Here is a 14,400-nt window from a genome sequence, read left to right on the forward strand (position 1 = left end):
CACTACAATGCTTGCTGGCTCCTCACCCAAGTGCTCCCTCTTGTATGAGTAGGCTACTGAGCAATTTCTCCACAACTATGCTTCAGCTCAGCACTGTTATCTCTTGCACCTCAGGCAGTGGATCCTTCCAGGTGATTGTGATCACCAGGCTTTTTAATTACTTTTTGTGTTGGTTTGCTCATATGCACTGTTCAAAATGAAGGCGAGGCAAGAAAACACTGCTGATTGTTGACAAGGTTTATTCTTTCACGCACAATGTGATGCCCACGAAATTATCACAAAGCACAAAAGGCACGCGGGGAAGTGTGCACCTAACATTTAACTGTGGATGAGAAGTACCAGGTCACATATGCCCGGAAGACAGAAAGGGCTGCATCTGACTGCTGGCTGTTATTAATACTGGTTCCACAGCAAAACACATTCCACACCTGGTTCATGTATATGACAGTCGAGTGCAAAATGACTGCTACAAGCTGCCTGTGCTGTTGCAAACAAGCCATTCAGAAGTGTGGTAATGTGCAGGGAGCCAAAGAATATATACACTGCACAGACGCAGTGTGATCTGTGACCTTGAGTGACTCCGCTTAATAAAACATGCAAGAAAAACAGTAAAAGTTACTTGTTGAAAAATTAAGGCCACACGAATCACTTTCCGTGTGCTGTCCAACCCTTGCAGTGGTGTGTGCCCCAAGTTTGTAAGCACACAGATGGTGGGAACATGGGCTTGATGGCAGCAAACATACAGCCGCAAGGAGACAAAGTCTCGATGTATTGCATTATTGCAGACAACTTTTATAGGAAGGGTTCTGAAAAGGTTCAACATCTCTAGAAAAGCTTTCCAAATATACAGTTCTGTATCCATTTGTGCCTTTCCAAAAAATGCATGATTATATTTATTACTTTTGTTCACATTCTCAAACATACTTAAACTATATAGTACCCGAATAATTATTAGAGAGGAAAAGATATTCCTTTAAACTACAACTTAGTGTAAGCAATAAGCAATGCTGATTCAAACAATAATTGTACACAGCCAGCTTCACTGCATCCGAGAGCATATAGCAGCATCAATCAAATTCAAGAGTTGCTCCACAACTGTGGTACTACAATAAAGAAGAAGCAACTTTGAGCTGCTTGATGCCTCCTGTTTATGTTACGTCAGAAAAAAAAAGAATAAAGAATTGCAGCTGTACACACAAAATATATACAATTAGCGCGAGCAGACTCTAGGCAGCAGTCATACAAGTACAATGAAGAGCAACTTTCTGTGCTCTTTGGTATGCTGTACTTTTGCCCTGATAAGTGGCTGACTACCAATAAACAGCCTTTGGAAACAGCCCAAAGGGATCAAGAAAAAGAAACAGAAATGAAGTTGTGAAGCTCCAATGAATCTGTCCAAAAACGAACACATGAACATACACAAACAGCTGAAAATAACCAGCAATAACACCAAATATCACAGCAACAACATGAAAACAAAAGTCGTAAGCTTAAGAAAAAGACAAGCACTGCGTTTTTGGAAAAAAGTTCCTCACATTGAAACCAAGAATTCTGCTTATAATGTGCCTGCCAGCTTGCAGAACTGCAGAGAGTATAATATAAAGGAGTTGGAGCTACCACAAGGCAATAGTGTAAAATAAGGGCTTAAGAGGCACTCGGGAGTGTCGATAAAAGGCCCTGCCTTCTTGATGTGTAACCAAATCGAAGTTTTCCTTCAAGATGACCACACCAACACACAAGAAACTAATACCTTCAGTTCATAAAAAGGAAGCTATAGTTCATCATGATATGCACTAGTACTGGGGCAGGTAGTGGTAAAGTTCTGGAATGCCTCAAGTCCCGCGATTGTTCGATGTTACCATTTTCTCACACAGTCAAAACACTTATCACTGTGTGTAGTGAGCATTGATTTTGTTGCTCTGGTCTGGGACCAGGCCAAAAATTAAGAGCAGAAAAACTTGTTAAAATGGTGACAACAATTAAGAAAAAAGAATACTATGTACAGAGGACTTCACAAGATGAAACGGAAAGAAAAAAAATGTAATAAGGCAGGCAAAGTTGCACAATTTGCTTAGTTGCATTGACACACTTCAATATAGTGCAACAGAAAATAGACTCTGAAATGTAAGAACATGCAAAATATGTTACAGCATGAAATAATAAAGGGTGGCGAAGCTTGCAGATTAATAATGGTTCCCTGCTGTTTTGCCACAAGCCACTGACCCTTGGACAGTTCTAACAACAAAAACAATGGTCAAGGGAAAATAACTTGGCATAACTGAAAAAAAGTGTTGGGCACTTAAAACATTAAATGGTGTAGAAAGGTCTTTGTCATTAAGGTCGATCTGGCCACATGGAAGGAAAAATGGCAGATGAAAGTCATTATTGTCTTTTCTTACCCTCAAATTTCTTATGACTTCTGACCACAAGATGAACAATTGCTTAATAAGAATGCTGCACTACCTGGTGCTTTAGAGTGCCATAACTGTATGCATGAAGCTTGATTTACGTGTCATATAAAAATACAATACTCATTGGCACACGCCATTTTCAACATGCTTTCAGAGCCAAGAAGGCACTAAGGTCAACACCAAAGTATGTTGAAATGACAAACGTCACAAATGCCATGTTTCGATGCTTTTAGACATCACAGCTGACTGCAGTAATTAACTTTCCACAATTTTGTGAGCCACATCTTTAGAAAGTTCAGCAGCAGTAAAACTTGCTTAAATTCTTTTTCAAGCAATGCATCACCAAAGGTCACCTCAAAGAATATAAGCTTGTTTGATTTCACATCCCAGACGGTGTCTTTGCTGACTGGATGCTCTACAAAAGGATGACTTGTGCATTACCATGTATTGCTTAAGTTCATGGTGTCTGAACAATAGATGTACCTTCATTTGGAGCAATGCAAGCAATCCTTTCTGAATGGTAGAAATTGGTTCAGGTGCCACTTGGCAACTTCAACTTGAGCTGAAAGGGCTTGCGTGACTTTTTGGAGCTGACAGGGGAGGCTGGCTCGCTCTTCTTCTGGCGAAGAATGAAGTTCAGGGCATGAGCTGTGCTGAGTGCATAGAAGACGTTGGCTGAAGGCGGAAAAACTATTTCTGCAAGGTAAGATATTGCAGCAATAAGCATTAGAATTCAACATACTGGAGGGTTTGAAACGTCACATTACATTCCCACTTCAGAACCTAGGCTTAATAGTGTCCTTTTTACAAAGCTATGTACAGCCTATTGCAAAAGAAGTAAACGGCAGATGGCCATTGGCAACAATGGCTGAATGCCCTGTACTTTTTGATAGGCTGTACAGTAAAAGCTCGTTAATTCGAACCGCAAGGGGAAGCCGCTTCAGTTCGAATTAACGAAAGTTCGGACTAACGAAAGTGAAGGAGAGCAACAGTACACTGCGATTTGGAAGCAGCAGGGCATGTCAGAAATTTGCCGTGTGAGAAACTGATGGCGTATGCCACGGGCACACGCCATCTTCAAGTCGAAGCTCTGGGTACGACTGTGCCACACCACCGATGTCCACCGAAACGAACGTTAGCCGAGGCTTTACACCATCACAATGAATCGCGACGGCCGATACCTCCTAAGCTGAAAACAGAGGTGCACAACCGATGAAGACTGCCAAGACAAAGATGCTGAACATGTGAAGGTGGCGAAGGCCCTAATTCGTTGGTTCTTGATTGCAAGCATAGCTGCGACGTACTTGATTCGCTGTGTTTTGGCGCTTGCCGTGCCATCTCCACACAACATTAGCAGCTGTACAAGATTTGCAAAGCCTCCGAGATTCGCAACGGGCCAGAAGTCTCGGAGGTTACGTAGAATGGAGAGGCGGCAGCCGCCGCTGCCTTCTGGCTGACCCCGCGTCGGTTAGATTTTTTTCCGATTTTGCATTCTCTCGCCGTTCTCTCCGTTTCGGAGGCAATACAGCCTTGTGTGTAGGCAGTAGGCGCGTTTCTCTGGCCGTGTGCCAGGCGAGCGTAGTTCGAATTATCCGTGAGGGAACCTTCTTGCGTTCGAATTAACGGAATTTTTTATACATAGACTTCTGTGGAGCTTGGCCGGACCAAATCATACAGTTCGAATTATCCATAAACTCGAATTATTGAAGTTCGAATTAACGAGCTTTCACTGTACATGATAATGCTAGATAAAGCTGTCATAAGCCCCATATTTAAAGTGCAAATCACCTATTACTTAAATCAGAAAGGGACTGTAAAAGCTAGTCTTATTAGATGTGATGAATTAAAGAGCCTGCCACTGAACGCACAACTGCTGCCAGGTGTTGGCATCAAAAAAAAAAAATTATTGGGTTCATGTTACACTGAGAGAAATGTATGCAAAAACATTGTACCACTTGGATATGTGCGTTACATATTCCCCCGACTTGCAGGGATAGACAGATACACATATTTGTAGCTCATTTACAGTGAAGGCATGGAATTCTTATCCTGAGAACCACGTCATGTCCTGCGCATTTGAAATGTCTTTACTGGCAAACTTATGTCTGAGCACTCGCAGATGACACCCATGCACATGATCCAATCTGAACCATAGCTGCAGAGTGGTAATTCCTGAGTTAGCATGATTCCGGTATCATTCCACATTTTCAAACACCTCGAATAGAATGATAGCACCAGTCTGGCACGAGGGATAGGAATGGGATAGGAGTCCGAGATCCCGGAATGGAGTTTGGATGAAATGGACACAGTCCCAGAGATTTTAAGCGAGACTACACAACCAGTAAATTTGCCAATTACACTAAACTAGACTTGACCAATTTATTGCATTTCTCAATTTTTACTCAACACAGCTCTTTCAGTACCTATATATAGGTAGATATAAGATACTGAATGACTACTTCTGCAGCAGCACTGTATTTACTTGTATCTAACACGCACTTTCTTTCCGATAAAATGGGTCCGAAAATTGCGTGTGCGTTAGAATCGAGTACGACCCTAAATCTGCGTTACCATATTGCCATCGGCATTTCAAAATGGCCGCCTCGTACACGCTTCGAGCCTAGCTGCCGTAGCTTCCTCCATCCATTGTGGTAAGTGTGCGTAGGTTAGCCCACCATCTGTCTTCCCGTATTTTGCGTTTGCTCTACTAGCATGGAAGTGCCGACCGCAAAGACATGCCGAGTTCATCACGATGCCGCAATTAAAAGGAAAGCGATCACGTGTGTGGAGACGGACGAAAATTGGGCCGCATCATGGGTGTTCAGAGTTCCTGAAACTTGTGTGCGGGACTGGCGCAAACAGGAGAGACGTTCTACACTGGTGGCTGCTACGTACGGCGCAGCCACGCGGCCTATATCTTGAAAGCGATCTGCGACAGAGACAAGAGTCTATGCATCTAGGCGCACCGTGCTGTGTTCATGTCGCTCAGTTGGCATAGAAGCGAGAGGCCACACAAAGGTCAATTCCCTCGCTTCTGCTGCTGCACTTCCTCACTCCAGCACTTAAAGAGTTTCCGTGGTCATTGAGTGAGACATGTCCATGCTTGCATGTGCGTGACACCATGCTTGTCAATTTAGTTAGTAAACGAATGTTTAAAAGCTTACACAGCTGATAAAACTACTATCCTTACTTTTCGTATAGCTGTCTACTAATTTGCTATCATAACTGATGCTATCATAACAGAAGACCTATGGGCCCCGGGTGCCAGAGGACCTAGCTACGCCAGTGTATACATGCCTGTGGATCCAAACGCCGCTGCTTCAACAGCTGTCAGTGAAGCCATTAGGCCTAACCGATGTTTAAGCAATGCAGATCTATTCGCTGCAGCTGCACAATACTCAAAGTGCCGACAAATCGCCTTGCTTATGCAAACAAGTGTATAGGATGGCGCCAATGTTGTCCACAACACAGTCTTCGTGACACACCATAAGGCACCGTTCATAGGTGCACATCAGTATTTTTTTGTAGTTTCGAGCAACCCCTCACAAGACTCGCTTTAGATTTACACGGCGGGTGCAGAAGCGTCATGTGACCAGTGCGTTGACTGCCCAGTAGCAGACATTTGCGCGGACGGCTGATGGACACGAAGAGGGGAGGGGTGCCTTGTGAATTTGCCGTAGCTCTTAATTTCAGAACCTTTGACAGGTGGCATATAACACTGAACCCAACAATGAAAAGACTCCATGCTCTTTACCATGGGCACAAATGTAGCCAATCTGCGCAGCGCCAATGATGGTCAGTAGAAATAGTTTTGTTGTAATAAAAGAGGCAAAAAGGGATAGGAAATGAAGAAACGCGGGCATTGTCACTGTCTCACTCCTCAGTGGACACCTGAACGATCCCGCAGCCATAAGAAAGATGTAAATGAAGAGAAAAAATAGAGACGAAAGTTACATTATAACTGACATGTAGAAAATAGAAAAAAAGTACTAATGGAAGACCTACACTAAAAGAAATGCATGACAATACATGAAATGCAAGAAAATAAATGACTCTATATAAAATCTACAAGAAAAAAAAATAGACAAATGTATGCGCAACATCGATTTACAGCATGGTGCTGTGCACCGTGTCACTTGGCCACATAGTGTTATGCGCGATGCCAGACCCTTCTCCAGGAAGGTCACCAGGTTGGCATGGTCCCTTTCACAAAACTGCATGGTGCTCTCTGGCAAGAGCAACGCAGTCTTGGAGTCTGCTGCAAGCTCCAAGTTCCTGAAGGTAGGCAGGAGTTGGTGGCGTGCAGGGTAGCGGAGCAGGAGGTGCTCTAAGCTTTCATTAGTCCACAATCGGAGCAGGCACTGGTCCTAGCGAGTCATAACTGCTGCCAGAGGGTGCCTGTCCACACACAGCCTATGCATAGGCAGAGCACGATGGCTCTTTGCTGGTGTGTGAGCTCGCTGTTGCTGATGCGCTTTGACACATGCAAAGCACGTAATGTAATGTCACATAATGTACGCTCAATGCTTTTGTCCGTCGCGCAGATTGACTTTCACGAGCTGGCGATATAACCTGCAAAACCCACCTGCCCAGGAAAACACTTCTGTATTTTGAAGGAAAACTGGAAATCTTTCTTTACAATAAAAGACTGCCACAAAATGGATGGATGGATGATGTGTGTTGTTTAGTGGTGCAAGGGCCAGGTATGGCCAAAGAGCGCCATGACTGATAATGTTGTGTTAAGCGCTGATTTGCGAGTTGCGATGGTGGGATGTAACACGGCTGTAAAGTGGCCTAAAATCAATCAGTGTCATGGAAGCATAAAAAAATACATAGTAAAAAATTATGATAGTGATATACATAGTGGTCTGTAGATATAGTACGCGTGATAAGTGATCATGGAGCTAAAATGCAAGAATATGCAAATAGCACCTAAACCTCCGGGGGGCCTTTGAGCCCAAAGGCTGGGAGGCAGGTGCTTTCTTTTATTGCAGCTACCACAGCAGAAACCTCTGTTAAGAGGCTGTGCTACGGATTTCCTGGGGCTATAATATGAAAACTGTGTACATCTTTTAAAAATTGAAACAGGGATTGATGTTTAAAGAGAAGTTCTATACCTATGATCATTCCAGGATGGAGTGGAATTAGCTGCCAATGTGGTAACGGAAAATGCTTTTTCCTATTAGCGTCTAATTGAGTGCATTGCAGCAGGATGTGAAGCACGGTAAGTGGCTCACCACATTTATCACACGAGGGTGGATTGCCACCGGACAAGAGGTATGCGTGTGTGCTGTATGTGTGCCCTATCCTAAGTCTGCAAAGTGTTACTTCTGTATGGCGGTTCTTTGATACCGGCAGCCAGTTGCCAAGATACGGCTTGATAACATGAAGTTTATTTTCTGTCTCTTTATCCCACAAGCGCTGCCAGAAAGCCCTTAGCCTTTTTCTTATTGAGGGCTTGGTGTCCATTACAGTCGTGGAAGTGTTGGAAGCGTTCGCGTGGACAGATGTGGCTAGCTGGTCAGCCAACACGTTTCCCTCTATCTCTCAGTGCCCCGGCACCCAGCATACGATGATAGGCTGCTTGAACGCATAGGTGGTTAGTAATGCTGAGTAAAGAGATACAATGATAGGGTTTTGATATTTTTCACAGTTTTCAAAGCGTTTACGACACTCAAAGAATCTGTGTATATAACTGCCTTTTGGATATTAAATTCTTTAATGTGTTTAACGGCGGCCAATATTGCGTAGGCCTCTGCTGTGAAAATTCTTGTGCTAGGATGCAATACACCGGAATCCGAAAAGGATGGACCGACCGCTGCGTAAGACACGCCAGAATAACACTTCGATGCGTCTGTAAAAAATTCAGGAGAGGAGTATTTGTGCTGTAATTTGAGGAAGTGCATTCGGATATGCGCGACAGGCGTGCGCTTTGTAACAGCTACGAAAGATGCATCACAGTGTATAGGTTGCCACTGCCAGGGCGGGGGCCATATAACCGGGGGCATAAGGTGGTATTCAAGCAGTGGAACCCTTGTTTCTTCAGCTATGTCTCTAACACGCAATGAGAAAGGCTTTGCCACTGTGGGCCGGTTGCGGAAAAGTTGAGAACTGAACGAATCATTTATAGTGGAATACGCTGGGTGCTCACTGTTCGCGTTCACTCTCAGAAAATACATAAAATATGAATATGTTCTCTGCAGTTGAAGTGACCATTCATCCAATTCAACGTACAGGCTTTCCACTGGGCTTGTTCTGAAGGCGCCTGTGGACAGGCGAATTCCTAAGTGGTGGACAGGGTCTAGCATCTTCAGAGCAGTTGGAGTAGCCGACTGGTAAACTATGGCTCCATAGTGTAGTCGTGTGCGTATGAGGCTTTTATACAAGTTCATGAGACATTTTCTATCACTGCCCCAGGTTGTGTGTGACAGCACCTTCAAGATATTCATTGTTTTCATACATTTGTTTTTAAGATACTTTATGTGCTGTATAAAGGTTAATTTCGCGCCTAAGATTATGCCTAAAAATTATGTTCCCTATTTACAGGTAGATGCTCACCATGCAACAAAATTTCAAGATCAGGGTGCAGGCCTTTTTCTAGAGAAAACGACACATGTGCTTTTTTTTTGGGTTCCGTCTGAACCCGTTCTCATCCGCCCATTTGGAGACATTGTTAAGAACAAGCTGGACCTGTCGCTCACAGATTGCGAGAGAACTTGATTGAAATCCTATCTGCACATCGTCAACATATGTTGAATAGAAGATGTTACGTGGTATGTGTAGACGAAGAGAATTCATTTTTACTATAAAGAGCGTGCAGCTGAGCACCCCGCCCTGCGGCACTCCAGTTTCCTGTACAAATTTCCGTGACAGAACGTTGCCCACTTGAACACGGAATGTGCGATTATACAGATAACTTTTGATAACATTGAACATACTACCGTGTATACCTAACTGTGAGAGGTCTCTCAATATCCCAAACCGGCACGTAGTATCATATGCTTTCTCCATATCTAGGAATACTGATACGAAAAACTGCTTATGAACAAAGGCTTCACGGATACGTGCCTCAATACGTATGAGATGGTCATTGGTGGATCGGCCCTCCCGAAACCCGCATTGGTATGGGTCAAGCAATTTGTTTGATTCGAGGAAGTGTAGTAGGCGACAGTTAATCATTTTTGCGAAAACTTTGCAGAGGCAACTTGTTAATGCTATGGGTCTGTAACTTGATACAGAGGAAGGATCCTTTCCGTGCTTTAGAATTGGAATTATAATAGCCTCCTTCCAAACAGAGGGGATCTCGCCGGAAAACCATATAACATTGTAGAGGTAAAGGAGGGTTTTTTGTGTTTCGGAGGGTAGTTGTTTCAACATCTCATATATTATGCGGTCTGAACCTGGGGCGGATGTATTACAACAGTTCAGTGCTGCCTGCAGTTCTGCTATGCAGAATGGTTCGTTGTACGCCACACTTTTTGGCACATTTTCTTTGTAACTTTTGCTGTTCTATTCGCGTTTTGTACTTTAGGAAGGTTTCGGAGTAGTGCGAGGAGCTCAATATGTATTCAAAATGTGCACCAAGAAAGTTGGCTTGATCTTCCAGGCTTTCTCTGTGCTGTTTACTAAAGGTAAGGAATACGTTTGTTGCCCGTTAATTTTCTTTACTCTATTCCAGACTTTTCTCTCATCTGTGTAAGAGTTAATGCTTGATATAAACTTTGCCCAACTCTCTCGTCTAGCTTGTCGGCGCGTTCTCCTCGCCTGTGATTTGACATGCTTAATGTTTTCGAGGTTTTCTGCTGTTAGCGAATCGCAAAGCAGCGCCCATGCTTTGTTCTGGTTCCTCCGCACTTGCCTACATGCATCGTTCCACCAAGGAACACGCCGCTTAGAACCAGTGCCGCTCGCTTGAGTAATACACTTAGAGGCGGCATCAAGTATAAAAGCTGTAAAATATCTGACAGCATCATCTATGGTTATACCGGACATCTCAGCCCACGTCATGTGAGTAAGAGCTCGGTACCGTTCCCAATCGGCTGAGTCAACCTTCTACCAGGGGACCTGCAGGAGAAGTTGATCTTGTTCCGTCGCACTTAAGATTATTGGGAAGTGGTCACTGCCATACGGGTTATTAAGCACACTCCATTTAAAATAAGGTAAAAGTGTCGGCGATAAAATGCTAAGATCTATGGCAGAATATGACTTGTTAGCCAGGTTAAAATACGTGGGCTCCTTTGTATTCAAGAGACATGCGCCAGAAAAAAAAAAAAGCAGCTGTTCAATGACGCGACCTCGCGCATCACAACATGAATCGCCCCACAAGCTACTGTGTGCATTAAAATCGCCAAGAATCAAATAGGGCTCCGGGAGCTCATCTATTAATGATTCTATGTCGCATCTGTGAAGGTGATAATGTGGTGGTATATACAAGGAGCAGATGGTTATGAGCTTATTTAAAAGTATGGCTCGAATGGCCACTGCCTCAAGGGCCGTTTTGAGCTTAATATGCTGACATGCTATACTTCTGTCAGCAATGATGGCTACACCGCCAGATGATGCGAGAGCATCCTCGCGGTCTCTTCGGAAAGTCATATATTGTCGGAGGAAGTTGGTGTGCTTGGAAATTAGATGGGTTTCTTGCACACACAGCACTTTAGGATTAAACTTAGAGAGAATTTCTTGGACATCATCTAGGTTTCTTAATAGTCTTCTAACATTCCACTGTATGATGTTATGCATGTTGAAAAAAAAAAATTGTGCTGTGTGTCTCGAGAGAGAGGAGAACGACGTTACTTTACAGGGCCTTTGTTAGGCCTTGTAATTGGTGTTTTGTCTTTTCTGGAGCAGTCAAGAGAACCTCGCCGCTCCTTCGACGCTACCTGTGCCGTTTGGCTTGGACTGGTGTCCATAGCCTCTTGGAAGGCACTAGACACTCGCTCCAGAGAGCGATGTGTGCGTCGCGTAGACTTCATCTCAAGCGACGAAGTCTTCGTCCCCACCAGACCGGAGGTCGACAGGACCCCTGTGGCCTCTGCGGTGCCCTGGCTGCTGCCGGAGCTTGAAGAGGCCACTGGTGTGGACACAGGGCAGGGCAGCGTTGGCTGCTCCCACCGTAGGGGCGGGTGGCGCAAGCCTCAGCACGCTAGGCGTGGTCCGGGCTGCCGCCAGAAGCCGTTGTGGTGCCGCCCCCCCGTTGCACCACTTCAGCGAAAGATGTTTTCAATGTAAATAACGAGGACACCCTTTGTCGTGCTTCATGGAAATAGATGTTCTACTGATAAAAAAAAATTCAAGACCTTCATATAAAATTGAGCTGTAATCAATGCTGGCATACTAGTTTGGTGTTCCCTTTAACAAGGGTAGACCACCCTGTACATCTTGACTCCTAGATACCCAAGTTACTGATAGCTTGCAACTGTCTTGTTATGCAATGCTCCATCATCCATCATCACCAGCCTGGTTATGCCCACTGCAGGGCAAAGGCCTCTCCCATACTTCTCCAACAACCCCGGTCATGTACTAATTGTGGCCATGCCGTGCCTGCAAACTTCTTAATCTCATCCGCCCACCTAAATTTCTGCCGCCCTCTGCTACGCTTCCCTTCCCTTGGAATCCATTCTGTAACTCTTAATGACCATCGGTTATCTTCCCTCCTCATTACATGTCCTGCCCATGCCAATTTCTTTTTCTTGATTTCAACTGAGATACAATGCTACAAGGGTTATTTTTATTTTTGAAGGTCCGATTGGTCGTGAAATGAAAATCACACTGAAAATCCGATAACACTGTGTGCAGATGTGTTGCACAGTGTCTCTAGTATGCCCGTTGATCACGTGAGGTCGCAGCTGTCAATTCTGAGCACGCAGTGAGCATGTGTAAACATGCCTCGAACAATAGAGCCTCCTGCTAAGTGTGAAGTGCGTGCCGTCATTCGATTTCTACATCCTGAAGGGTGCAATGCAGCCAAAATTCAACAACACATGACTAACATGTACGGTGAAACTCATGAGCGACAGCAAAGTGCGGCAATGGTGCAGGAACTTAGAAGTGGGACACCGATGTTAATGACGAAGGCAGGCAGGCAAGGAAGTGAGTGTCAACTGATGATATTGTTCAGTGAGTGGATCAGGCGATTCGTCTCCCGAAATTTCATGGTCAGCTCTCTATACCATCGTGAGTGAGCCCCAGTACCACAAACTCTGTGCGACATGGGTTCCCAAGATGATGACCGTCCATCACAAAAAACACCACGTATGGGCGCAGCCTTGACGTTTCTCCAGCGCTACCATGATGGATATTTCTTGAAGAAAATCTTCACAGGTGACGAGACATGGATTTGTTTCAAAACTGAAGAAACAAAAGCGCAATCCAAACAGTGGATGCATTCTGATTCAGAGAGAGCGAAGAAGTTCAAGCGAACCTTCTCCAGCAAAAAGTGTATGGCTACTGTGTTCTGGGACAGCAATGGCGTTCTCTTAGTAGAATTTATGGAACGTGTCACAATCATCACTGCAGCCTTCTATAGTGCGACTCTAGAATGTCTATGAAAGGCACTTCAGAACAAGCGAAAAGGAATGTTGTCATCAGGCACTGTCCTTCTTCATGAAAATGTGCGGCCGCACAGTGCAGCTGCAACAAAAAAGTTCTTGTAGCACTTTCAATGGGAAGTGTCAGATCACTCACCATACAGCCTGGACTTGGCTCCCTCTGATTACCATCTCTTTGCACACATGAAACGCTCGCTAGGAGGACAGGAGTTTTACTGCTGACAACGAACTGCAAACCCGCGGACAGCATTGGCTGAAAGCACAGCCAGCTGCCTTCTATGACGAGGGTATAGGAAAATCGGAGCGGCCACTATGTAGAGAAGTAGCGGGAAAGTATCTCAATGTTCCGAATAAAACAGTTTTGATTTTCACTGTGGTTTTCCTCTCATGACCGATCGCCCTTGTAGTAGACTCCCGAGCATGTGCAGCACCGTGTTTCGTCGCACAAAATTTGTGATAAATTTTCTGATATTGACTATGCATTTCAATATTTGCCTTTTTTTGTGATTCAATATTCAATTTGAGATATACTACATCGAACCTCAATATAACGAAATTCTACTTACAGCAAAAAACTTTGTTAAATCACAAATTTTGTTAATTCGAGGTTTTAAAGTGTCCACATTAAAAACAACTTCACAAATTCCTAGAGCATTCCTGGTGGACAGACCCGTGTTAATAAGCACTTATAAACAAACTGCAAGAAGATCGGGCCATAATAGCGCGGTTATGAGCTCCAGCGCATGCGGTGCCGATTGTGGCGAGAGCAATGCGTCAACATGGCTCACGACGTCCGAGATTTGCACGTGTTGCGTCGCACAGCGCCGTAAGTCTCCGACGCCACAGCTGATCGAGCTTGGTGGCCACAGCCAGTGCCCACAAATCAAAAGCGAAAGTGTAACAAAATACAGGTACAGTAAAACCTCGCTAAACTGTACGTGCTTAAAGGGAAGCTGAAGAGTCTGTCGAATTCAATAAGACGCTCATATACGGATGCGGGAACCTTATAAACCATGTAGGTAAAATTTGGTTTTTTTTTTCAATTAGGAGCGACGTAATCGTCGGTTGAAATTGCGCTGTAGCTCCGCCCCCCCTTTGAGTGAGCGAGCGGAGCGGAGACCGGAAACCGTGGTGTTGTGACGTCAACTCTACTGTTTCGTTCCTTCGCAGCGTCCGCGACTGTGCCTGACCACGCTTGTTTCTGCGTGCGTGCCATCGTAATCTGCTTTGATCGACCCTGTATTCCTTTGTTGGTGCGTCTGCATGTATGTAAAGTGGTAGTCAACGTGAGTGGTAGTCAACAGATGAAGGTCACTACACGTACTGCATGAACCGGGAAGCTTTTCACGCGTTTACACCGTCTTTGTAGATTGCCGACAGCTTTGGACATCGCACAAATGCCGACTATCGCATCCCCGCTTACGTTCCTAGAGGAGGCA

The 14,400-nt window shown here is 44.6% G+C and overlaps 1 protein-coding gene across 1 annotated transcript in view; it reads right to left on the reverse strand.

The window, feature by feature from the left end:
* Nucleotides 1-222: 222 nt before the first annotated feature.
* Rgl (Ral guanine nucleotide dissociation stimulator-like) overlaps nucleotides 223-14,400 on the reverse strand; it is a 144,812-nt gene continuing 130,634 nt past the window's right edge. Inside the window, exon 14 of the mRNA XM_065451159.2 lies at nucleotides 223-3,107. Within this exon, the coding sequence (XP_065307231.1) occupies nucleotides 2,944-3,107 (164 nt within the window). The 3' untranslated portion in view covers nucleotides 223-2,943. The remainder of the gene's footprint in view (nucleotides 3,108-14,400) is intronic.

The sequence above is a fragment of the Dermacentor albipictus genome, chromosome 1 (assembly GCF_038994185.2).
Source record: "Dermacentor albipictus isolate Rhodes 1998 colony chromosome 1, USDA_Dalb.pri_finalv2, whole genome shotgun sequence".
Taxonomy (NCBI): Eukaryota; Metazoa; Arthropoda; class Arachnida; order Ixodida; family Ixodidae; genus Dermacentor; species Dermacentor albipictus.